The sequence below is a fragment of the Trichomycterus rosablanca genome, chromosome 5, assembly GCF_030014385.1.
Source record: "Trichomycterus rosablanca isolate fTriRos1 chromosome 5, fTriRos1.hap1, whole genome shotgun sequence".
In the NCBI taxonomy this organism is placed as follows: Eukaryota; Metazoa; Chordata; class Actinopteri; order Siluriformes; family Trichomycteridae; genus Trichomycterus; species Trichomycterus rosablanca.
Genome location: NC_085992.1, coordinates 49,959,670 through 49,983,674, shown reverse-complemented (window position 1 = coordinate 49,983,674; position 24,005 = coordinate 49,959,670). Strand labels below are relative to the sequence as shown.

Sequence of the window (24,005 nt, the reverse complement as noted above, 5' to 3'; positions counted from 1 at the left end):
GTTCTTCCAGATGCTATTACATTTATAAGCGTGCGTCCCATTAGGAATAGAATCCGTTATTTTGTAAATGTGCTTATAATTAAAAACCTCCAAACTTTTCCCGGTTGTGAAGTAAAACAGGAAGTCGTTAGAAAGCCGATCGAGCGTTTCATTACCACGTCATCTGTGTGACGCAATCTGAATAAATGCAAATAACAGCATTTCTTACTAACAATTACAATCAGAAGCTCTGATTGGTTCAGAAAGCGGTTCTTACAATCATTAGCACCAATTCTGTAGGAGCGTTCCATTCACATGATCTGTTCCTGTGAAGTGCACTACGTAGGGTATTCCACCATTTTAAGTAAGATTGCAATCCAAAGGTAATAAAAATGTTCAAATGAAGTGAACTTCAGACTGTGTAGGGAGTAGGGAGCGACGCTTCATCACTACGCCGGAAGCTGGCTGTAACATTTACTCATTGTGTGCTTTGCGAATTAAGATGACCGGAGCGTTATTATTATTAGAGAGCAGAAAATGACACGATCAGAATGATGTTGGATCATATATATATATAAAATTGTCACACGTAACTAATGTTGCTCACTTTTGTTGTCAACAAGTCATTTTTTGCGAGTCACGAGTCGAGTCATTTGTAATGAGCCCGAGTCGAGTCTGAAGTCGCTGTGTGTGCTGTGTAATCTCTGCCATGTTCTAACAAAAATAACCACTTTATTAAAGCGTTTTGCATTAGAAACCAAAACTTTTAAATTCCATCTGAAATAAGCATTTAAATAAACATACCAAAATAAAGCATTAACTATTAGTCCTTTTGTACACAAATAAATGATAACTAAGGTAACCTTAAAGAAAACACTTGGTTTAGACTCACAATCTGTGCTTGCGAGTGTAAGAAATGTTCTGATTCCCCTCCAGTCACATCAACACATCAACCTCATCTTCCTCCTCCAACTCATCCTCATTATTAGCCCAAATCCTGACAGACTGTTGACCTGCCAGATTAAACGGCGGAACATCAGGGGAGTCTAAGACATCCACGATGACGTCCTCTTCGTCAGAGCCGTCGTCTTTAGCCTGATCTTCATTTTCTCCGAGAGGAAGCACTGCTGAGGAACCCAAGGTGTTTAATGAGGATCTGCTAAGATCTGTCCACCCAGAATCCTCTTGCGAAACATCTTTCTGGCTCCTGACCACTGGTGAATCTATCTGTGTTATAGCTGTGGAGAAACAAAGCCAAGAGCACAAACCAGAGTAAAAATATGGTTGAATCATTGTGGGTGAAGGTTGGTAGTAAAACACTTTAAACTTTGGTGCATCTTTAATAAATCATACTGTAACAGGAGGCTGTTTTACTCAGTGTATTTTTTAAAGCTTTAAAAAAATGTATACACCATGTTGGCTATACACTTTCCACTAATTTGTTTCTGTTCCGTCCTTATTAAGGTACATTTAAACTCATGAACATCAATTAAACAACCTCTGAGGACTTATTCCCCAACTTATCACCCAATCTGTGGAATTACTGGACATTTTAATCACATTTTGTATTTTCTTATATAGGATAAGATACAGAGACGTTGAGTTTCAAGGTATTTTTTACCATAAGGATGTTTGGGAAACCAGTTAATGCGTCCATGGTCCAGCGGAACTGTGTATATTTTACGCACATATAAAATAATGAGGTTGTTTTTGACACTTATACACTGTAAATAACACAAATATAATATAAAAACACACTGAAATAAAAAGCTGATTCTCACAGTTTCTCAGAAGCTGGAGCTGTAACACAAGTTTAAAAGTGAAACAGGGAGGAAAATCCAGATAAACACAGATACATGTGGAGCTGTAACCCTGGATCTGACACTTATTCCACACTAATGCAGATTCGGCTCATATTCACACTTTGATGACGTTTTACTGCACCACTCAAGCCGAGCACTGAACAAAGCGGCTGTTTATTATTAATTTGAAATTAAATAAATAATTTTTTTAAAAACAAACTGATCACATTGAGTTTAAGAGAAACGTTGAGTTTGCCACTCAGGTGGCGCAGCGGTAAAAACACACCAGAGCCGGGATCTCGAATACATCGTATCGAATCTACCGGCTAAAGCTGAGCGGCCACATGAACAACGATTGGCCTGTTGTTCAGATATGGGCGGGACTAAGCCGGATGGGGTCTCTCTCTCATAACTAATGCAATTACGACCTCTGCTGGCTGATTGATGGCGCCTGCACAGAGATGAGAAAAGAGTGCTCTCAGGGTGTGTGTCTCCGTACACAACGCTGAGCTGCACTGCACTGCACTCATCAACAGGTAGGTGATAAGATGCATACGGCTGCTGCCCACGTGTCGGAGGGGGCATGGGTTAGCTTCGTTCTCCTCAATCAGAGCGGGGATTGGCATTGGTGGAGAGGAAGCACGATGCAATCGGGCAATTGGACGCGCTAAAGTCAGGAGAAAAAATGGAGAAAATGCATAAAAAAAAAAAAAAGAAGCGTTGAGTTTAAGGGTACAAAGGGTTAGAAGCTTTCGAGTTTAGGGGCCGTTGAGTTACAAGGTACCGCTGTATATTTATTGTCACTGTACAAGTACAATAAGATGTTTGAAGCAAGTCTGTATAGCTCTAGTCACATCACATTGGGTGTTGGACTTTGGAATCTCCATTCTGTGCTAACTGTTGTTTCTTATCTGCTTACAACAGACACGTTGTTTATCTCTGTACCACATCTCAAGCACAGCATAACCAGCATAAATTCAGGTGATATCAAACATAATATCTAAATATGCAAACCATTATTTCCTTCCTTACCTTCATTTGATGGCAAAACCGTCAGTCCTATTAACTGTCCCTTAAGAGCGAGAGCCTGTCCATCATCTACATCAGTATCATCAGTGGTCCATCCTGCATCAGGGGTCTCATCTCCTGTACCTGTGAGCACCTGATTACTCTGATCCATCACATCCACCTCGACATCACTAGTCTCACATCCCTGTTCCTCAGATACGCCGATATCCACAACACGTGCAGCTTCTGTGTCTGTACGTTCGATGGTTTTCTCCTCGTTCCAAGCTTCAGGATGAACAGTCTGGGTGTCCGTTGTTTCCTGAAGGTGTGAATTTTCAGTCCTGACTGATGATGCTCCTATTTCATGAACACTTTCTGTAATATTCATGACTCCTACGCTGTTTGGTTTCTTATGTTGCGTCTGGATATTATTCATTGTGTCTTTAGATAGCACAGAAGGGACGAATTGTTTTTTAATCTGAATATTATTGTTGAAATCGGTACCGAGTGCAGCAGGAGTCACGCGAGGAGCAAATTCACCATCCGGCTCGACAGTCTCACACCCAGACGATAAAGTTTCAATAAAATCAGCATCAGTGTCCGTTGTTCCATTAGGGTCTCTTGTAGGATTGCAATCAAGCAAGCGTCCATTTCCATTTTTGGACATAGTTTTAATTATTTTATCGGTTGTTTTGTAGTTACGTTTCTCCATAGCTTTGTCGGGTTTGACGTAAACATTCGGCACCCATGTATTTATCTCGCTCTTACTAGCTGCATTTTCATTGCTGGCGATCCCTAACTTTTTATTTATCATGTGATCCTGATCTGCGAGTTCCCTGGACCTCAGGGTCAGACTTTTTGCTTCAGCAGTCTTGGGATTCAATTGCTGAGATACTGAACATCCTCTAGTGATGGTTCCCATATTGAAACCAGTCTTGTGGAAAATCTTATCCAGGACATTTGGTTTTTTAGCAGGACTCGCATTTATATTAGGTTGTTTTACTGCTTTCTCAAACACTACAGATGTGATGATGTTTGTTTTTTTAGCTTTAGAACCTTCCGATGGATCCACATTGCTTTTTCCATTTACTATAGTATGGTGGCCTGCAGTGAAAGGTCTTGCAGACGATCCGTCTAAATCCTTTAATTTCCTTGAGGTTTGTACAAGGCCTGAAGGACGTTTTACTGCAGAAGGTCCTTTGTGTGGACGTTTTGGTACACGATGCACAACTTTATCATTTCCCAGATCCTGTTGTTCATTTTCTCTGTACACATCTTGCTCGGTATGTTTCAAAGGCAGGTTTGATGGAAGGTTTACTTGAGATTTAATATTTTGAGACAGTCTTTTAGCAGTCTTTGATGGCTTCATGGCACAGAGGTTACTGATGCCTGCTCGGTTAACACTGCAGGGTCGTAACATCTCTTCTGTTTGCGTATCAGCTCTATTTAATTTAAAGTCATTCGTCATCTTTGCTCTTTTCCTCTGTGCTGTATGATCCATACAGAATGTCGACACTCTCTTGACTCTTGATTCATCCGTTCGTCTTTCTACCACATTTTCTTTTACTTCTAACATCTGATTCGCAAAATGACCACTAGATTCTTTAGCGTGATCATTTTTTTCCACCACCAAGCTCTGAGACGAAGACGTATGTGCCGTCTGGTTTGCATATAATGGAACACATAATGGATCATCTCGGTCAGTTCTGCCAGAACGGGTTTGTGCATGAGGTGGACGAGTTATTACTGGCTGGAGATTGAGGTTTAACGCATTAGAAAGTGTAAACGCTCCTGCAGATTCTTCTGACGCAAGAGGTGAAAGACAGGTTGGGATTCTCATGTCGCTAAAATAATCAGAATCAGCCGGATAAGGGACTTGAACATGGTCTGTTCTGTGGGGCTGCTTCACAAGCCCTTCCAGACATCGTTTTCCTTCGGCAGAGTCCTTTTTGGGTGACGGAACTGTGATCACACCCTGTAGGTCATCCTGTACCTCACTGACTGAGATACTTCCAAAATGTTCTTCACTAGCATTGGTGGCATTAGTGTCAGCACTCCAAACGGGATTGAAACTATTATTCAGCTCACTTTCCCTGTGAAAAGGTATCTCAAGACATCCAGGACCAAAAGAAACATCAGATGGTGGGACGTTTTTGAGCAGATTATATTTATATTTTAATGACAACTCATGGTTTTTATCCTGTCTAATGAACGGAGAGGTGACGGCAAGTGATGCTGAACTTGATATTGATGCATCATTCTGTAGCTCCACCGTTGTGCACAAGTCGAGGTTCTCAAAAGCAGAACACTCAGAACCTAAACATCAAAAGGTTTCATCAGAATTATCTTTATAAATGTATCAGAATATGGCAAAAGAAAATATTACTGCTGCAGAAATACACTGATCAGCCATACCATTAAAACAACCTCCACTTACCACATAGAAGCACTTTGTAGTTCTACAATTACTGACTGTTTCTCTGCATGCTTTGTTAGCCCCCTTTCATGCTGTTCCTAAATGGTCAGGACCACCACAGAGCAGGTATTATTTAGGTGGTGGGTCATTCTCAGCACTGCAGTGACACTGACATGGTGGTGGTGTGTTAGTGTGTGTTGTGCTGGTATGAGTGAATTTTTTTAACACCTCACTGTCACTGCTGGACTGTGAATAGTCCACCAACCAAGTATATCCAGCCAACAGCGCCCCGTGGGCAGCATCCTGTGACCACTGATGAAGGTCTAGAAGATGACCGACTCAAACAGCAGCAATAGATGAGCAATCGTCTCTGACTTTACATCTACAAGAAGTGGACAGTGAGTGGACACGGTATTTAAAAACTCCAGCAGCGCTGCTGTGTCTGATCCACTCATACCAGCACAACACACACTAACACACCATCACCATGTCAGTGTCACTGCAGTGCTGAGAATGATCCACCACCTAAATAATACCTGCTCTGTGGGGGTCCTGAGCATTGAAGAACAGCATGAAAGGGGGCTAACAAAGCATGCAGAGAAACAGATGGACTACAGTCAGTAATTGTAGAACTACAAAGTGCTTCTATATGGTAAGTGGAGCTGATAAAATGGACAGTGAGTGTAGAAACAAGGAGGTGGTTTTAATGTTATGGCTGATCGGTGTATATTAAGGGCGTGTACCACTTTATCTGACACTACTTGACATTTTGCAGCATTTAGCAGACGCTTTTATCTAAAGCGACTTACAACTGTGACCAAATACAGTTTGAGCAATTGAGGGTTAAGGGCCTTGCTCATGGGCCCCAACAGTGGCAATCTGGTGGGGGTAGGCTTAAACTAGCAACCTTCTGAGCTACCACTGCCCCGTTCATGTAGTGTGCAATGTTCCGTGCCCTCGATTTGGCTTGGCATCGGCCCAACCTTTCATACGTCCTTGAATGTGACATGCAAGGTTTAGCTAAGACTAGATGTAAAGTTTTAGGATAAAGATTTATACTGTACAGGGCCGGCAAAAATCAAGTCTGTGTTCAATGAGCTAAATTGGCTTGCCAATAATAAAGCTACTGCACTGTTTTAAAGAGAATATATACTCCCCCATCTAGAAACTTATTTTTATTTATGCGTTATCTCCATTTTCCTCACGATTTTAGCATAGCCAATTAGTCCAGATCGCGTCCGAGGAGGGTACATTCGCCTACCCCATGCCCCCCTCGACACGTGCGCAGTCCCTCGACCCCTTTATATTCGCCCATATTTCTGTGGATTCGAACATGAGGCCGGATATCATGGACTATAACTTCTGTGGAGACACCGCAGTCTGCTAACCAGGGTCCTTGCATGGTGTATCAAGACCCCATCCACTTATTAGTCCGGTCTTTCTCACCCAGCAGACTAGTGGCCAATTTTGACAGGCCGATGTGTCTGTAGCAGACAAAACATGGCAGTTTTAGCCTAGCGGTTAAGGTACTCGACTAGTAATCCAAAGGTCGCTGGTTCAGGCACTGTTGGGCCCTTGAGCAAGGCCCTTAACCCTCAATTGCTTAGACAGTATACTGTCACAGTACTGTACGTCGGTTTGGATAAAAGCGTCCGCTAAATGCCAAAAATGTAAATGCAGATTGTGCCCCCTAGAGGGCGCCCAGTCGACCGGTAGCAGAGCTAAGATTCAAACTTTTACATCTCTATATAGAAGTGATTTTATATTTTTAAAAGATGTTACTTGTATTTTTACCTGTTTTTTCTTGTCCAGAAGAGCCTGACGATGTCTCATTTCCATTAGACGCATTAATCCCTTGATCATCTCCATAAACAGAAAGGTTCCGATTCGGTGCATCAACGGCAACCTCACACGCATCAATCTTCTGATCCAGGTGAGAACAGACTGGGCTCAGGTGATGCAAGTCACCGATCCTCTCCATGGATACAGAGGGCAAGATGCTTAAACCCATCATGTCCATGTCCTCCAACAGCCGGACGATCTGCTCATCAGACTCCTCGGGCTGAGCCAGATCTGGTGAGACGGGCGGAGGTGACATCTGTAAAGGTGGGGACAGAAGGATGGGATGAGGGGTGCAGAGAAAAGAATGCTCTGAAAGGGGTCTGAATGGAGAAGAGGCGGTCAGGTCTGAGGGAGGCGTCAGAGTTACAGTTCCAAGGTTCTGAGCTGTGAATGTAGGAGAGGGGCTTAGATGGATTTCTGGACAGTTTCTGTGGGTCTGTGTGAGCGTGCTTGATTCCTACAGAGAAACAGGGTATAAAAATATGGTAAAACAAAAGGTGTGGAGCAAATTACCGTGTAGCTCCTTTAAATAGATAAAAGGAATAAAAGAACTAACTTGCTTCTATATGTCGCCTCATTTACCCTGGATCACTGAATATCTGATCTACACTATATTGCCAAAAGTATTCGCTCGTCTGCCTTCACACACATATGAACGTGAGTGACTCCCATTCTTAATCCATAGGGTTTAATATGATGTTGTTCCACCCTTTGCAGCTATAACAGCTTCAACTCTTCTGGGAAGGCTTTCCACAAGGTTTAGGAGTGTGTTTATGGGAATTTTTGACCATTCTTCCAAAAGCACATTTGTGAGGTCAGACACTGATGTTGGACGAGAAGGCCTGGCTCACAGTCTCCGCTCTAATTCATCCCAAAGGTGTTCTATCAGGTTGAGGTCAGGACTGTGCAGGCCAGTCAAGTTCTTCTACACCAGACTCGCTCATCCATGTCTTTATGGAGCTTGTGCTTTGTGCACTGGTGCGCAGTCATGTTGGAACAGGAAGGGGCCATCCCCAAACTGTTCCCACAAAGTTGGGAGCATGAAATTGTCCAAAATCTCTTGGTGTGCTGAAGCATTAAGAGTTCCTTTCACTGGAACTAAGGGGCCGAGCCTGAAAAACACCCCCACACCATAATCCCCCCTCCACCAAACTTTACACTCTGCACAATGCAGTCAGACAGGTACCGTTCTCCTGGCAACTGCCAAACCCAGACTCGTCCATCGGATCGCCAGACGGAGAAGCGTGATTCATCACTCCAGAGAACACGTCTCCACTGCTCTAGAGTCCAGTGGCGGCGTGCTTTACACCACTGCATCTGGTGATGTGAGGCTTGGATGCAGCTGCTCGACCAATGGAAACGCATTCCATGAAGCTCTACACACTGTTCTTGAGCTCATCTGAAGCCACATGAAGTTTGGAGGTTTGTAGTGATCAATGTGGCCTACCACTTGGTGTTGCTGTCGTTCCCAATCGCTTTCACTTTGTTATAATAGCACTGACAGTCGACTGTGGAATATTTAGTAGCGAGGAAATTTCATGACTGGACTTGTTGCACAGGTGGCATCACGGTACCACGCTGGAATTCACTGAGCTCCTGAGAGCGACCTGTTCTTTCACTAGTGTGTGTAGAAGCAGTCTGCATGTCTAGGTGCTTGGTTTTATACACCTGTGGTCATGGAAGTGATTGGAACACCTGAATTCAATGATTTGGATGGGTAAGTGAATACTTTAGGCAATATAGTGTATCTATAGTGTATTCTTTCTTGGTGGTACCTCATCTACTCATCAGTATGAGTTTGACTGTTAAGTGGGCATGGCAAGACCACAATAACTTATAGTCTGGTTTGCAAGACTATATGCATTAGCAATAAAAACTTTGTACTTTGTAATGTGATACTGCTGCGGATCATTCAATCCACTCAAGGCTGAATGGTTTGAGCTTGAGGACACCACACCATAAAAAGTGGTTCTGCTGGATATCAGAAGGACCCACAGTGAACAGAACGGCCAGAAATTCACCACCAGACTAGTCAGCTACTGATTGAATTGTTATTACGGTGAACTCTTTCTTGCATTACATACCACAGAAGTGGAAAAGGAAACAATAACAGACTGAAACGGGAGAAAATAAAGCATAAATAAATAAATAAAACGTTCTTCAAGATATGAACAGACTTGGGTCAGCCAGAAGCTAACAGATGGAACTTCATTGCTTGGCCATGCTTTGTTTCTACACTCACTGTCCATTTTATCAGCTCCACTTACCATATAGAAGCACTTTGTAGTTCTACAATTACTGACTGTAGTCCATCTGTTTCTCTGCATGCTTTGTTAGCCCCCTTTCATGCTGTTCTTCTATGGTAAGGACTCCAACAGGACCACCACAGAGCAGGTATTATTTAGGTGGTGGATGATTCTCAGCACTGCAGTGACACTGACATGGTGGTGGTGTGTTAGTGTGCTGGTATGAGTGGATCAGACACAGCAGCGCTGCTGGGGTTTTTAAATACCTCACTGTCACTGCTGGACTGACAATCATCCACCAACCAAAAATATCCAGCCAACAGCGCCCCGTGGGCAGCGTCCTGTGACCACTGATGAAGGTCTAGAAGATGACCGACTCAAACAGAAGCAATAGATGAGCGATCGTCTCTGACTTTACATCTACAAGGTGGACCAACTAGGTAGGAGTGTCTAATAGAGTGGACAGTGAGTGGACACGACATTTAAAAACTCCAGCAGTGCTGCTGTGTCTGATTCACTCATACCAGCACAACACACACTAACACACCACCACCATGTCAGTGTCACTGCAGTGCTGAGAATTATCCACCACCTAAATAATACCTGCTCTGTTGTCCTGACCATTGAAGAACAGCATGACAGGAGCTAACAAAGCATGCAGAGAAACAGATGGACTACAGTCAGTAATTGTAGAACTACAAAGTGCTTCTATATGGTAAGTAGAGCTGATAAAATGGACAGTGAGTGTATACATATACAGGGGTACAGTACAATAAAATTCTCTTTTTGCATATCCCAGCGTGTTTGGGAGCTGGGGTCAGAGCACATGGAGGGTTAAGGGCCTTGCTCAAGGGTCCAACAGTGATAAATCTGTCCCAAAATAGATGGTCTCCCATCTAGGTACTGACTGAGCCCAACCCTGTTTAGCTTCTGAGATGGGACGAGACCAGGCATTCTCAGGGTGTTTTCATTTTTATCAGTTCTCTTCTTAATCATTTTATCTTACTTGATGTGATACCATCTAAGCCACCCAGAAAGGATATCTGTCTAATTTTAGTCTTGTTTTAAACCTGAATCTACTGTAAATTAATATCCTGTCATAAAATGCAGTACACAAACACATTTAACGTTACTCGCTGGATTGTACTCACCCTGTGGAGAGCCGAGACCTCGGTGTGGTTGTTGGTCATTCTTTGGTCAGCGTCACACCTCTCTGAAGCAGAGTCACACGCTTTTGATCCATTCGTCGTGTTCTCCTCATGGACACTAACAATCTCCCACAAGGCCCCACTCATTTGCCTCTTTAGTTTAATCTTTAGAGAGATCTGTGTGCCTCCCTGCTAGACAAACACAGCGATCTCTTGCTAACCAATTCTCTCATCAGGTTTATAAAAATATTAAAGCTAAGTGCTCTTTTTCTATGACATGAGATTTGCTATAAGTAAATCAAGGATTTTATAATAATCCAACAGAATCAAAAATATACATACAGTAATCTGCAACTAATACTTGGGTACATGTTTCTTAGTTCCTTTTACTTTAGTAAGCCACTTTTAAGAGCAATTAACTTAATTATGCCTCAAAATCCATTTCCCGTTGGATCTTTGTTCATTGTGTCTAGTCGTATCCAATTACCCGAATGCATTACACTTCCTTTCTACTGATGCTGATCTCCTCTTTGATTGAGGAGAGCGAGACTGACACACGCCCCCTCCGACACGTGTGCAGTAGCCGACTGCATCTTTTCACCCGCACGAGGCGAGTTCATATGTGGATCAGCTTTGTGTACAGAGAGCCACACCCTGACCAAGCATTATTCCTCGGCTCTTGTGCAGGTGCCATCAGACAGAAGAGGTCATAATTAGGGCTGGCACTAACGACTATTTCTATCGATTAGTTGATTAATCTAACGATTAATTTTCCTTCTAAAAATTTAATTCAGAATCTCATTTAAGCTTCTTTTATTTTAACAACAAACTGTACGGCATAATAATATAACACAAAACTGAATGTAAACAGGGTTTATATCCATATTATCAAATTCTCAAGCGCTCCATATTAAACAGAGTGCAGCACGTGTTTATGGTGTTCCGTACACAAAGCAAAGTGCTTCAACTTATAGCAGAAATAAAATAGTTAGATGTAGCCACGTCTCATTAAGTCCAGCGTACAGTACCGACAGAATGAGCCCAGATTCTAACCTACACATTCACTCAACACTCACTTTACATTCTGAGCCGTGTAAACACAGTGGTGAGCACATTCACATGAGAAGTTTTTTGTGCTTCGAGCCCAACACAGCTAAAGTGCGCGGCGGTCTAACTGAACTCGCTAATAAATACGATATTCCAAGATCTCCAGGATTATGAAGCGTAATAAAACAATATAGACGAGCGACATGGCGCTGGTGCTGCTGTGGTACCATCAAAGCTTTACACAGTGAACAAACCAGCTTTTAGTTTTGTTCCAGTTTTAAGTATCGGCGTTTTTTAAGACTGCGCTTAATGCCGCCCACCAGTGACTGGACCAGATACGACTGAGATCGTGCACACAGCGAGTAGTGCTGAGGGAATCATATGAACACTTATATGAATGGAGACGCCATAGAAATTGTAAAGGATTTTTTGTGTCAACTTCATCGACTAGGTCGACCAATCGTGGCAGCCCTAGTCGTAATTGCATCAGTAATGAGGTCCCTATCCGGCTTCCCACCCTGTATGAACAACAAGCCAATCGTTGCTCGTGTAGCCGCCCAGCCTGTCGGATGGCAGAGCCGAGTTTCGAACAGATGAGTTTGAAATGTCAGCTCTGGCTAGCATGTTTTACCTCAATTCATTGTTTTTTTTTTAGCAACATTACAGTACAGTCTAAATATACTTGATAGTATTAAGGTCAGCCATTGTGAAAATACCGTTGTAAAAGCCTCATTTTAGCCAGACTTGGACCAGGTGAAGGGGAGCAAACTTCAGTGAAGCTTTAAGATGCCAATTTGGGATAAGGGGCTTTTATTTTGGACAGTGGCCTTTAATTTCAGACTTTTACAATCTATAATCCACTTTTTGACTTTTCCGGCCCGTCTGTTACTCTGTGTATGTCTTCGACCCAAGAATAAACCTAAATAATAAAACCATGTACCACAGAGTTTGAGATCAACTGCATTTTCCATGTCTAAGAGCAGCTGTTGTGAGAGGCTTCTTACACTGTAAGCAACAGCTGACTAACATTAAAACCACCTCCTTGTTTCTACACTCACTGTCCATTTTATCAGCTCCACTTACCATATAGGAGCACTTTGTAGTTCTACAATTACTGACTGTAGTCCATCTGTTTCTCTGCATGCTTTGTTACCTCCCTTTCATGCTGTTCTTCAATGGTCAGGACCCCCACAGGACCACCACAGAGCAGGTATTATTTAGGTGGTGGATGATTCTCAGCACTACAGTGACACTGACATGGTGGTGGTGTGTTAGTGTGTGTTGTGCTGGTATAAGTGGATCAGACACAGCAGCACTGCTGGAGTTTTTAAACACCGTGTCCACTCACTGTCCACTCTATTAGACACTCCTACCTAGTTGGTCCACCTTGTAGATGTAAAGTCAGAGACGATCGCTCATCTATTGCTGCTGTTTGAGTCGCTCATCTTCTAGACCTTCATCAGTGGTCACAGGACGCTGCCCACTGGGGCTCTGTTGGCTGGATATATTTGGTTGGTGGACTATTCTCAGTCCAGCTGTGACAGTGAGGTGTTTAAACACTCCATCACCACCATGTCAGAGTCACTGCAGTGCTGAAAATGATCCACCACCTAAATAATACCTGCTCTGTGGTGGTCCTGTGGGGGTCCTGACCATTGAAGAACAGCATGAAAGGGGGTAACAAAGCATGCAGAGAAACAGATGGACTACAGTCAGTAATTGTAGAACTACAAAGTGCTTCTATATGGTAAGTGGAGCTGATAAAATGGACAGTGAGTTTAGAAACAAGGAGGTGGTTTTAATGTTATGGCTGATCGGTGTATATATAATCCTGGTTTAACTAGTTTTGCTTACCATATCAGGCATTTTCACATGTTTCTTCTCCGGTTGGATTTGCTGATGTTTGGTTTGGACCCTAACCAAAGCTTCACTGATGTTGGAGGGTGAGGAAACATTATTATTATCACAGTCAAACCCAGCAGGTGTAGAAATGCTGTCAGATCCACCGGTCACAACTTTCATTTTATTAGGCAAAGTCTCTGACACAAGATCAGTTTCTGCTCCAGGACCGCCTGTCTGCGTCCCTAAATGCATAAAAATCTTTTTATCTGACAGGATCTGCACACTGGCATCCTTCTTCCTGCGTTCTCTGTGCAACCCAATCGTCCGCCATGTCATTATATCCTCCTGCTGCCTGTCTGACAGCTTTTTCTTTCCATCTGTCAAGTACGTGAAGCCTAGCATGTGGGCAACATCAAACACTTCCTGCTGTTCATCTAAGCCCTCTCCCTCCATTTCTCCAGAATACATAAACCCAACCAGCTTCAGCAGGGCACGTGCCCGAACCGTCTGCAGGCTCACTAGTCTGCTCTGCCCCAGAGGAACGGAAGGAGAGCTGGCAAAGGCTCGAGAAAACACTGGGCTCACAGCAGACAGCACACAGCTATGTGCTGGGATAGAGATACCTACAAGAGTAGAATAATGGAAAGATTAATGGAAAGATTTATAAGTTGGAATACAATCATATTTATCGAAATAAACAATAAACTTGTTTTATAATGGATTAATCTTGGAGACTAAATAAAATACAACTTATTGGGCATTATTATTTGCATTACACTTCCTCTCTACTGATGCTGATCCCCACTGCTGATTGAGGAGAGCGAGACCGACACATGCACAGTAGCCAACTGTATCTTTTCACCTGCACAAGGCGAATTCATATGCAGATCAGCTTTGTGTACGGAGAAACACACCCTAATCAGCATTATCCCTCAACTCTGTGCAGGCGCCGTCAACCAGCCAGCAGAGGTCGTAACTGCATCAGTTACGAGGTCCTGTCCGGCTCCCACCCTGTATGAACAACAGCCAACGCTGTTCGTGTAGCCGCCCAGCCCAGCCAGATGGCAGAGCTGAGATTTGAACCGACGGGTTCGGTATTATTTAACAAAGTTTTTATCAATAAAATGTCCACAAATCTTTCATTATGTATTCATATTATCGCTGGCATATCTTCCATTTTTGGAGTGCATGTATACAACTGTATAGATTTTTAAACAGTTTGTTGTTTTTAATTGGTTCACTGAGCTCTAATTCTTGGTCTGTCAGAAGGACTACTCAAAAGTTCACATCTAGCCCCTCTAGACTAATTTATTATCTCTGCTCTGGGGATTTCAAAGGAGGTTTAAATAGTAACATTTATTTACATGCTGTTAGCATTAGTCTCACCGTCAGTCTGCAGTAATATATCACAGTGCAGGCTGCATTGCTGCTGCTTCTGCAGTTCACACAGCATGTGCAGCGCAAAATCAGGCTCCTTGTGACTCCACATCCTAATATCTATAAAAGAAGACAACTGTCTAGAAAAAAACTGTGGTTATTGTAACAGACAGGTCATTACAAACACAATTTATAATATTACTGATGTCAGTTTTAAGGACAAACTATAAAAAAATATTGTCTATAATATAATGGTTAAAAATGCTACAGATATAGCAGACATACGTTAAATGCTGGAACATGTATTTAATCCAATGTTTTTTTGTTTGTTTATTAGGATTTTAACGTCATGTTTTACACTTTGGTTACATTCATGACAGGAACGGTAGTTACTCATTACACAAGGTTATATCAAACACAGTCATGGACAATTTAGTATCTCCAATTCACCTCACTTGCACGTCTTTGTACTGTGGGAGGAAACTGGAGCACCCGGAGTAAACCCACACATACACGAGGAGAACATGCAAACTCCACACAGAAAGGACCCGGACCAGCCGACCTAGGGATCAAACCCAGGACCTTCTTGCTGTGAGGCGAGAGTGCTACCCACTGAGCCACCGTGCCACCCAGTTTTAGGGACAGACTATTCAAAAATATTGTCTATAATATAATGGTTAAAAATGCTACAAATACAGCAGACATACGTTAAATATTGAAATATATTTTTCCAAGAATATGTCTGCCATTGGATTTTAAAAAGTCTTCGGCAATACAGACAGATTTAACATGGATTCTGTAGTTATACCACATATTTTTGGGTGGTTCAAGGTATCCCATGATACCGTGCGGCCACTGCCAAAGCATTTTTAGGGGTTGAAAAGTGGGTTTGTGGTTAAAATTGTGTTTTGCTTACATGTACATAAATACATTCCAAATGCTGAAGTGCATAGCAACTTTCATGTTTACGTTAAATTTGTAAGTTACCGTTTTCGTTTAGTGTTGTGTTCAGTGACCGTCATTGATGATAGGCATCAGCCTTGTTAAAGATTATTTACACTCTGTGATGCAGCATTAATGCAGAAAAGTACATTGAGATCTTAGAGCAACATGTGCTGCCTTCAAGACGTCGTCTTTTCCAGGGACGTCCAGCATTTTTCAACAAGACGATGCAAAACCACCTGCTGCACACATTACAAAGGCGTGGCTGCGGAAGAAGAGGGTACGGGTACTGGACCGACCTGCCTGCAGTTCTGACCTTTTCTGACCCCGTACTGCTGCACATCTTAAGATGTGTTTGCAGGAAGAACGAGACAAAATAAAAGCTGAAACACTAAATCACTTGGTCTCCTCGGTGCCAAAACCTCTTTTAAGTGGTGAAAAGGAACGACGACATTACAAAGTGGTAAATGCTTTACCGTCCCAACTTTTTTTGGAACGTGTTGCAGGTCTGAAATGTAGGAATGGATGTTTATTAATAAATGAAATGAAGTTGAGCAGATAAAACATGAAATATCTCAGGTTCACCCTGTCTGACATTATTATTATTATTATTATTATTATTATTATTATTATTTGCATTTTCCATACTGTCCCAACTTTTTCTGATTTGGGGTTGTATATATGGTATGACCTGATACTGACAACTTTCCGTTCTAAACTATTAATTATTATATTGATAATTATTAAACAATTACAGTTTAATCATCTTATTTAAAACGTCATTTTATTTGTATTAAATATTCTTTATTAACAATTTTACTTTTTGACTTTGTTTTTTAGTAAAATTAAAATGTTACATTTAGTTTTAAGGAATTTTATAATGTCAATAACCTTTTATGGGTTTTATTGTGCTAAAGCTACGTCACAAATATAATAAACACTTTTTACGGGGTGAACATCTGTTTAAACAAACATTCAGTCAGAGAAATTCTATGAATGCCATGAGATAATCTCTTTAAATAAAATGTTCTTTTACAGCAGCAAAATAGATAAATAAACACAAACCTGACAATCAGCTGAACTGCTACATCCGGAATTATATTATTGTTATTTTTTTTATTCCTAAATAGATTAATGCCTTATTAATAACCAACTTTGTTAGGTTTTTAGTACCATTTTTGAATGATAATATTATAATTGTTTCTCGCCGAAGTTAGTCGATATAAATCGGCGTTTATGGAGTTCACATGGTGATGAGAGACGTGTTCTGACGTCATCACCCACCTCTCCGGCACCATTCAAAAGCGCCTATGCGCACTATCTTACGTCACTACATAGGGAGCGACCGGGATGCAGTTTATACGCTCTGGGTGCAGCATAATATAGCGTTTATAGCGAGTTTTGTACATTATAGCCAAGTATTTAATGCTGAGTTACTGTAAGCACTCACAGCAAGAAGGTCCTGGGTTCGATCCCCAGGTGGGGCGGTCCGGGTCCTTTCTGTGTGGAGTCTGCATGTTGTAACCGAAGTGTTGAAAAACATGACGTTAAAATCCTAATAAATAAATAGTCTATGCAGAGCAGTTGTAGCCTAGCAGTTAAGGTACTGGACTAGTAATCAGAAGCTTGCTGGTTCAAGCCCCACTACTGCCAGGTTGCCACTGTTGGGCCTTTGAGATAAGATAAGATAAGATAAGATAGAGATAAAATAGACTTTATTGTCATTGTAGTTATACAACGAGATTTGGTTTGGTATCTCTCAGTGAGATCAGCAGCAATAATAAAATAAACATAGGATAAAAATATTAAAATATATTAGAAGAAAAGTACAAAAAATATAAAATATAAAAACTCGGTACAGCACAGGTAGTAATTATTATCGTTACTGAAGTTATTGCACAGTAGTATATTTATGTACAGAAATTTTTTAAAGTGATCTGTGCTTTAAATAGCAGCTTGGGCAGGGCAGGGCAGGGCTCAAGACAGTTTGGTTTGCCATCTCAGTAGCTATGGGTGAGTGTCTGGGTGGGGGGTGGAGGTGTAATGGAGGCTACAGCTCTGGGGAAAAAGCTGTTCCTCAGTCTGTTTGTTCGGGTCTTAATTGTGCTGAATCTTTTGCCCGATGGGAGGGGGACAAACAGTCTGTGACCTGGGTGAGTTGAGTCCTTGATAATGTTCCTAACCCTCTTATGCAGGCGGCTAGTATACACAGTGTCCAGTTTTGGAAGCTTGGTACCCACAAGCCTCTGTGCAGTCCTGACTATACGGTCCAAGTCCCTCCTGTTGAGCACCTCTGGAGTCGCCTATCATGCCAGCGTGATCTAAGCACTTGGCTGGTTTAAAACGTCACACATAAACCATTAACTCATGTCGAAAAGTGCTGCTTTAAACGCTGAATTGGTTTTGTTTAGATGGCGATACACCAAGTTGAAACAAAGATAAAAATAATAACAAAAACATTTTAAAAATCACATTCACACGTGTAAACGTGCACATAATTAGGATGAGTCTGGCATTTCATTTATATTCAAAAATTCATCCTTTAATCACGAAAATAAAGGTTTGAATGTCACCAAAATTTGATACACTGGCAAAAAAGGGTGACCAACAACACTGTTATCACTAAAACTGAATAAGGTAGATGGGCAATCTTTACTTCTTAGATTTCACATGAGTTTCACATGTAATTTATATTAGTTCCAAACCCCCACCCCGGCACCCACCCGTCAATTTTTAAAACCCAGTGTGGCCCTTGAGCCGAAAAGTTTGCCCACCCCTGGCTTAGACTGTATACTGTAAGTCTCTTTGGATAAAAGTGTCCACTAAATATTAAAAATGTAAATGTTTTCCAGAGCCTCACAGTGCAGCTCTGATCATGCGCTGTATTAAACAACCTGTATTTTCTACTGTCTTCATCTCTCATTAACACTTTAATGGTCTCACCAAGAAAATAATGATAAAAAAATTATTTCTTACCAACAACAAACAGTTAATATTGTGTACTAGTGCACCCAGTATTTTAATGAGCCTCTACCAAACAGGTGAGACGATCACAAAAAGGATGCGGCTCGGCATGGATGATGAAGTTGACACATACGTTGGAAAAGCTGTTCTTTAAAACCACAGTGTCGTCTACCAACCTTGTATAAAAAAGGGTCAGAGCAGACTCTACCTACTGAGGAGACTGAGGTCATTTGGACTGCGGGGGGCACTCCTGAGGACGTTCTTTGATACAGTGGTGGCATCAGCCATCTTTTATGGAGTGGTATGCTGGGCCAGCAGCATCTCTACAGCAGACAAGAAGAGACTGAACAAACGTATTAAGAGGGCCGGGTCTGTCCTGGGGAGCCCCTTAGACCCAGTGCAGGTGGTGGGAGTCAGGAGGATGTTAGCCAAGCTGGCATCCATGCTGCAGAATGACTTCCACCCCATGCATGAGACTCTGGCAGCACTGGGCAGCTCCTTCAGCGACACGCTGCTTCACCCCGAATTTGTGAAGGAGCGGTATCACAGGTCTTACCTTCCTGCTGCTGTTAGAATATACAACCAGCACTGCTCCCGACAGATCACACACACTTTAAAACATACGTAACAATGTGCAACTTTTTCCCCATGTGCAATTATAATGTGCTTCTATTCACCTGCACAAAGCATTATTCCCATGTGCAGGTAAGATCTATGGGTCAGCCAGCAGAGGGCGTAATTGAGGAAGTTATGACGAACATCGCAACCACACCCAGCACACCAGCATTTGAACGAACCAATCATTGTACGTGTACGTGCCCAGCTGATAGCAGAGCTGAGATTCAAACTTGCAGAGTTCAAAACAAGGGCAAGCAGTAGCCTAGTGGTTAAGGTACCGGACTAGTAACCAGAACGGTCGCCGGTTCAAGCCCCACCACTGCCAGGTTGCTGCTGTTGGGCCCTTGAGCAAGGCTCTTAACCCTCAGTTGCTCAGACTGTATACTGTAACTGTACCGTAAGTCACTTTGGATAAAGGCGTCTGCTAAATGCTGAAAACGTAAAACGTCAGCAGTGGTGGGCTGTGCCATCCGAGCACCGGTTTTCTGACACATTTCTGCTCTAGTGTTTCTTCTGCCACAGTTTAGGACACATTTATGTACAGTTTACCAGAGCTGAACTTGTTCCCAAATAATGTTTTATTATTTTAATATAATTGGCCAAAATCAAACAAGTCAGAGCTTGAAACAATAAATGGCCCTACTAATTAAGACCATGAATCCAGCAGGTGTGTTATATCACTAATTTATTGCAAAATATCTGAGTGGAATCAGATAAAAAAAAAAAAAAGTTTTTTTTTTATCTGTAAATAATATGGCTGCTTTACTTTTGACCTTTAAAAAGATTATTAAACAAGATATTTATATTATAATATTATATATATTCAGTGGTGTATAAAGTACCGGAAGGCCATACTTGAGTAAAAGTATCTGATGTTTAATGTACTTAAGTATCAAAAGTAATTTAATATTAAATGTACTTAAGTATTAAAAGTAGAAGTAAAAGTAAATGCTGTTAGTATAAATGGAAGCGCTCATTTTAAATATAAAGATCGTTCTTTTAAGCCTGTAAACCACCTTAACAATTAACCTGTTTTCCTCCTTTCATCTGAACATGATTTGAGCCAATTCATGATCATAATCAACTGTTGACATCACCTGTTTGAAATCATGTCATTATTTAGTTGTTTTTTTTAACTTATTACGAGCCCTAAATGTTCCTGTTCCAACGTTTTTAGAATGTGAGTCGATGTAAATGTAAGAAACACTGCATCTATTTTATTTGCATTTTCTATACTGTCCCATTTTTTTTATTTGGGTCGTATATTTCAATAACAAAAAATAATTTTGGCATAATTAATTTAAAGCAAAACTATCCCTTTAATGGGATGGAGCTTGTGCTTTGTGCACTGGTGCAGTCATGTTGGAACAGGAAGGGTCCATCCCCAAACTGTTCCCACAAAGTTGGGAGCATGAAATTGTCCAATATCTCATTAAGAGTTCCTTTCACTGAAACTAAGGGACCGAGCCCAACTCCTGAAAAACACCCCCACACCATAATCCCCCCTCCACCACACTTTACACTCGGCACAATGCAGTCAGACAGGTACCGTTCTCCTGGCAACCGCCAAACCCAGACTTGTCCATCGGATCGCCAGACGGAGAAGCGTGATTCGTCACTCCATTCATCACGTCTCCACTGCTCTAGAGTCCAGTGGCGGCGTGCTTTACACCACTGCATCCGACACTTTGCATATAATAGCACTGACAGTCGACTGTGGAATATTTAGTAGCGAGGAAATTTCACGACTGGTTGCACAGGTGGCATCACGGTACCACGCTGGAATTCACTGAGCTCCTGAGAGCGACCCATTCTTTCACTAATGTGTGTAGAAGCAGTCTGCATACCGAGGTGCTCGGTTTTATACACCTGTGGCCATGGAAGTGATTGGAACACCTGAACTCAATCATTTGGATGGGTGAGCGAATACTTTTGGCAATATAGTGTATAATCAGCTTAGTCTGGGAGCTGAGGGATGACCAAATTCCTGTTAGAGATGTTACAGTGCTTCCAGTAAAACTGGACCCATCACAACCCTGTCCAGGATAAAGCGGCTGATGAAAATGAAATAAAAAAATACTTTATCAAGTAACAACACAGCGCACAACACTAGAGCTTTAAAAAAATCATTCTTTTATTAAAAACTGTATTGCTAAGTTACACTTTTAAATCATGAAGGAAAGGTGCCATATTTAAGAGCCAAGGCAGAGATGAAATTATCACCAGAATGATCAGAGTTTGTGTTGCATATAAACCGTAAGACGACCGACAACACAGGACACGTGAACGATTTTTTCTTTTTCTTTCTTTTTTTTTAATTAAGATATAAACTGTAAATGCATTTAATTAAAAATAAAAACTGATTGCATATGCATTCACCCACAACAGCCCCAGAAACATAAAAACAAAATGATCCCAAAATCATAAAATATATATATATAAAAAAAAGGAGAAAACAAAAAGACAAAACTAAGAGGAAACAAATAATTAAAATTAAAACAAATATTCTCTGGTATATATAGGTTAAGATGTGCTTTTCATTTTTCTTTCTCTAAATATCAAGCTAGAATCAAAATCTGAGCTCAATTAACCTGTGATAGAAGCAACGGCGTCAATTTAAGATTCTTTAAAAGTCCTTAAACTTTCCTTAAAATCGAAACATCTGCGGTTTTAAACCATGGACGACACTCGCGCGCGTCTGCTGGTGGATTCCGTCCGATAAAAGCTTCGCTTTCGATCATCTGCTCTGATAAGTTTCTATCATTGTGGGGTTTTTATTTAGTGAAGAAGATAAACCAATCTGGGGAGAATCCTATAAAAAAAATCAGGGTTCCAAAAATTTAAAATGTAACTCCTTGCGCTAGAGTATTCACTTGGCAAATATGTACATCATACCGAGTGTGCATATCGAATACGCAGCTAAGAATGGAGCACCGAGCTCACCGCTTAAAGCCGACACGCCCGTCTTTCACAATACGGTACAAACAGGCACTGGAGGAAGAACTTTAACTCCTAAACCTCCTAAATCGAATCCTCACACACACTCCCTTTAAACCATAAACACTCTCTCTCACACACACACACTCAGCAAGCGAGGCACTCGAGTAACCAGAACGGATGTGTTATACGTCACATTATTTACATCCATCTATAATCCGGACAGGAATTAACCAATAAAAAAAAAGCACTGGCACACAGGGGTGAGTGGCAGAGAATTTGTTCTGACTGATGGATGCTGTTGTTTTTGGAAGGGGGGTGGGATCAATACTGATTCTGACACACCGTTCACACCTTGTGGTGCTTCATTAAGTTGGAACCAGCTCCGCTAACAAGGCCGCTCATAAGGAATCCGGGAAACCGTGAACCAAGTGGTTATAACTTCTCGTTTCTGGCTAAATATCCTCGCAGGATCTTAATACAGGCGAGCGAAAATGAAAACACAGGTTTCTCTCTTCCTGCTCGAGCTCTTCTCTATTCGTACACATCTCTACACCACCACAACACTAACCGACTCTTTGGAGAGTTTAACACAGTACAGTATTTCAACGACGTAAATTAGTGTCATGGTACTTAAATTCTCAGGAAACGGATTCAAAACTAAATGGACGAGATGCCTTCGCAAGATTTTGAGGTCGTGTATGTACATAATTGTTCCCTAGTTGCACGTCAGTGGTATTATTTGGCATGAATGTTTTATCGCTGTATTTAATTCCGAAGCAAATCGAAGCATAAAAAATGTAAATCTAGATCATTCTCACAGCTACATCAACTTTAGAGAGGCTGAAAAGTTTCAGAGTCGTTATACAAGATCGTTAGTGTGAATATATCAAGAACGGCAAGACGCCGCCGCCGCACATGTACGTAGATGTAGTGGTAGGCTGAATACTTACTGTTATAATCAGTGTTGTATCATTAAATGAGATCATAAATATGAATGTAGTGGACAGATCAGGTCGAGTGATCTCAGGACCGTTTCAACAGGGACAAATCAGTATTTTATACAACTAAATAAAAAAAGCATGAAAAATAAAGGAATGGAAACTCCAGTCGTGTAGTGATTTCAGTCTCTCTCGTGTAGGCGAGCGGTGCAGACTGAACGTACCGGAGCTTCTTTTGTCTCATTTAAAAAAAAAAAAAAGCGAGAGCGCTCGGCCACGCGGGCGTCCGATCCCAGACGATTAGAGTTAGAGAAAGAAAGAAGGGCTAATAATGGATGTAGAGATTCGCTGCTGCGATGATTAGTGGGGGGTCGTCCCTGGGTGTTGAGCTTCAGCAGGGACAGTAGGCGGGTAGAGGGCGCTCACCACGAGTAATGCACACGATCAGTTTTTCTGCAGAGACACAGGGAACAAAAATACTGACTGTTAAAAAACAAAGTTAACTTTATTATTCACATGGTTATTACATAAATTACAAGTACTTACTGAACAGAGTTTTCTGAGAAAAAAAGTGTGGTTTTAAAAAGCATTTAAATTGGGATTTTAGAACCAAGTGAATAAAGGGTTTAAATCAGGGGTCACCAACCTTTTAGAGACCGAGAGCTACTTCAAGAATACTGAATAATACGAAGGGCAACTTGTTTGATACAAACTTCCTGAATTTATTTATTTAAGTTTTAACGCCATGTTTAACACATTGGTGTCATTTAATGGCAGTAATAGGTATTATCTTGTCTTGTCTTATTGTCTTCATATTTTGGTCCACACTATATGTTCATTTTTATTTTTATGGTTGCAAGGTAGGTTAAAAGTCTTCGTGTTGTCTTGTGTGAGTC

At 41.5% G+C, this 24,005-nt stretch overlaps 3 protein-coding genes across 10 annotated transcripts in view; all 3 read right to left on the bottom strand.

Annotated features, from left to right (window-relative positions):
* Positions 1-755: 755 nt before the first annotated feature.
* LOC134314653 (uncharacterized) lies at positions 756-3,386 on the bottom strand. The gene is made up of 2 exons (XM_062995330.1): positions 2,814-3,386; positions 756-1,217 (listed from the first exon to the last, which is right to left on the bottom strand). The coding sequence occupies exons 1-2, from the start codon at positions 3,223-3,225 to the stop codon at positions 916-918; spliced, it is 714 nt and encodes a 237-aa protein (XP_062851400.1). The 5' UTR covers positions 3,226-3,386; the 3' UTR covers positions 756-915.
* Positions 3,387-4,694: 1,308 nt separating this feature from the next.
* LOC134315315 (uncharacterized) lies at positions 4,695-16,738 on the bottom strand. The gene is made up of 7 exons (XM_062996405.1): positions 16,715-16,738; positions 14,717-14,827; positions 13,343-13,953; positions 10,445-10,630; positions 7,000-7,504; positions 4,976-5,105; positions 4,695-4,734 (listed from the first exon to the last, which is right to left on the bottom strand). Exons 2-7 carry the CDS (start codon positions 14,817-14,819, stop codon positions 4,695-4,697), a joined length of 1,575 nt encoding a protein of 524 aa, XP_062852475.1. The 5' UTR covers positions 14,820-14,827; positions 16,715-16,738.
* A 4,605-nt stretch (positions 16,739-21,343) lies between these two features.
* ctnnd1 (catenin (cadherin-associated protein), delta 1) overlaps positions 21,344-24,005 on the bottom strand; it is a 57,364-nt gene continuing 54,702 nt past the window's right edge. For all 8 annotated transcript variants that reach the window (XM_062996272.1, XM_062996280.1, XM_062996274.1 and 5 more), the window contains one exon: positions 21,344-23,562. Coding sequence is in view for 2 of the 8 variants with exons in the window: in XM_062996280.1 (XP_062852350.1) it covers positions 23,501-23,562 (62 nt within the window). In the remaining 6 variants the exon portion in view is untranslated. The remainder of the gene's footprint in view (positions 23,563-24,005) is intronic.

Bases quoted from the DNA above. Each gene is read 5' to 3' on its own strand.
- LOC134314653 (XM_062995330.1), bottom strand. From the start codon at position 3,225: ATGAATAATATCCAGACGCAACATAAGAAACCAAACAGCGTAGGAGTC. The intron at 1,218-2,813 runs GTAAGGAAGGAA...GTTTCTCCACAG, and splicing joins GGTTTTGCCATCAAATGAAG to CTATAACACAGATAGATTCA.
- LOC134315315 (XM_062996405.1), bottom strand. From the start codon at position 14,819: ATGTGGAGTCACAAGGAGCCTGATTTTGCGCTGCACATGCTGTGTGAA. The intron at 10,631-13,342 runs GTAAGCAAAACT...TTTGTCTAGCAG, and splicing joins ATGTGAAAATGCCTGATATG to GGAGGCACACAGATCTCTCT. The intron at 5,106-6,999 runs GTAAAAATACAA...TTTGATGTTTAG, and splicing joins TTCTGGACAAGAAAAAACAG to GTTCTGAGTGTTCTGCTTTT.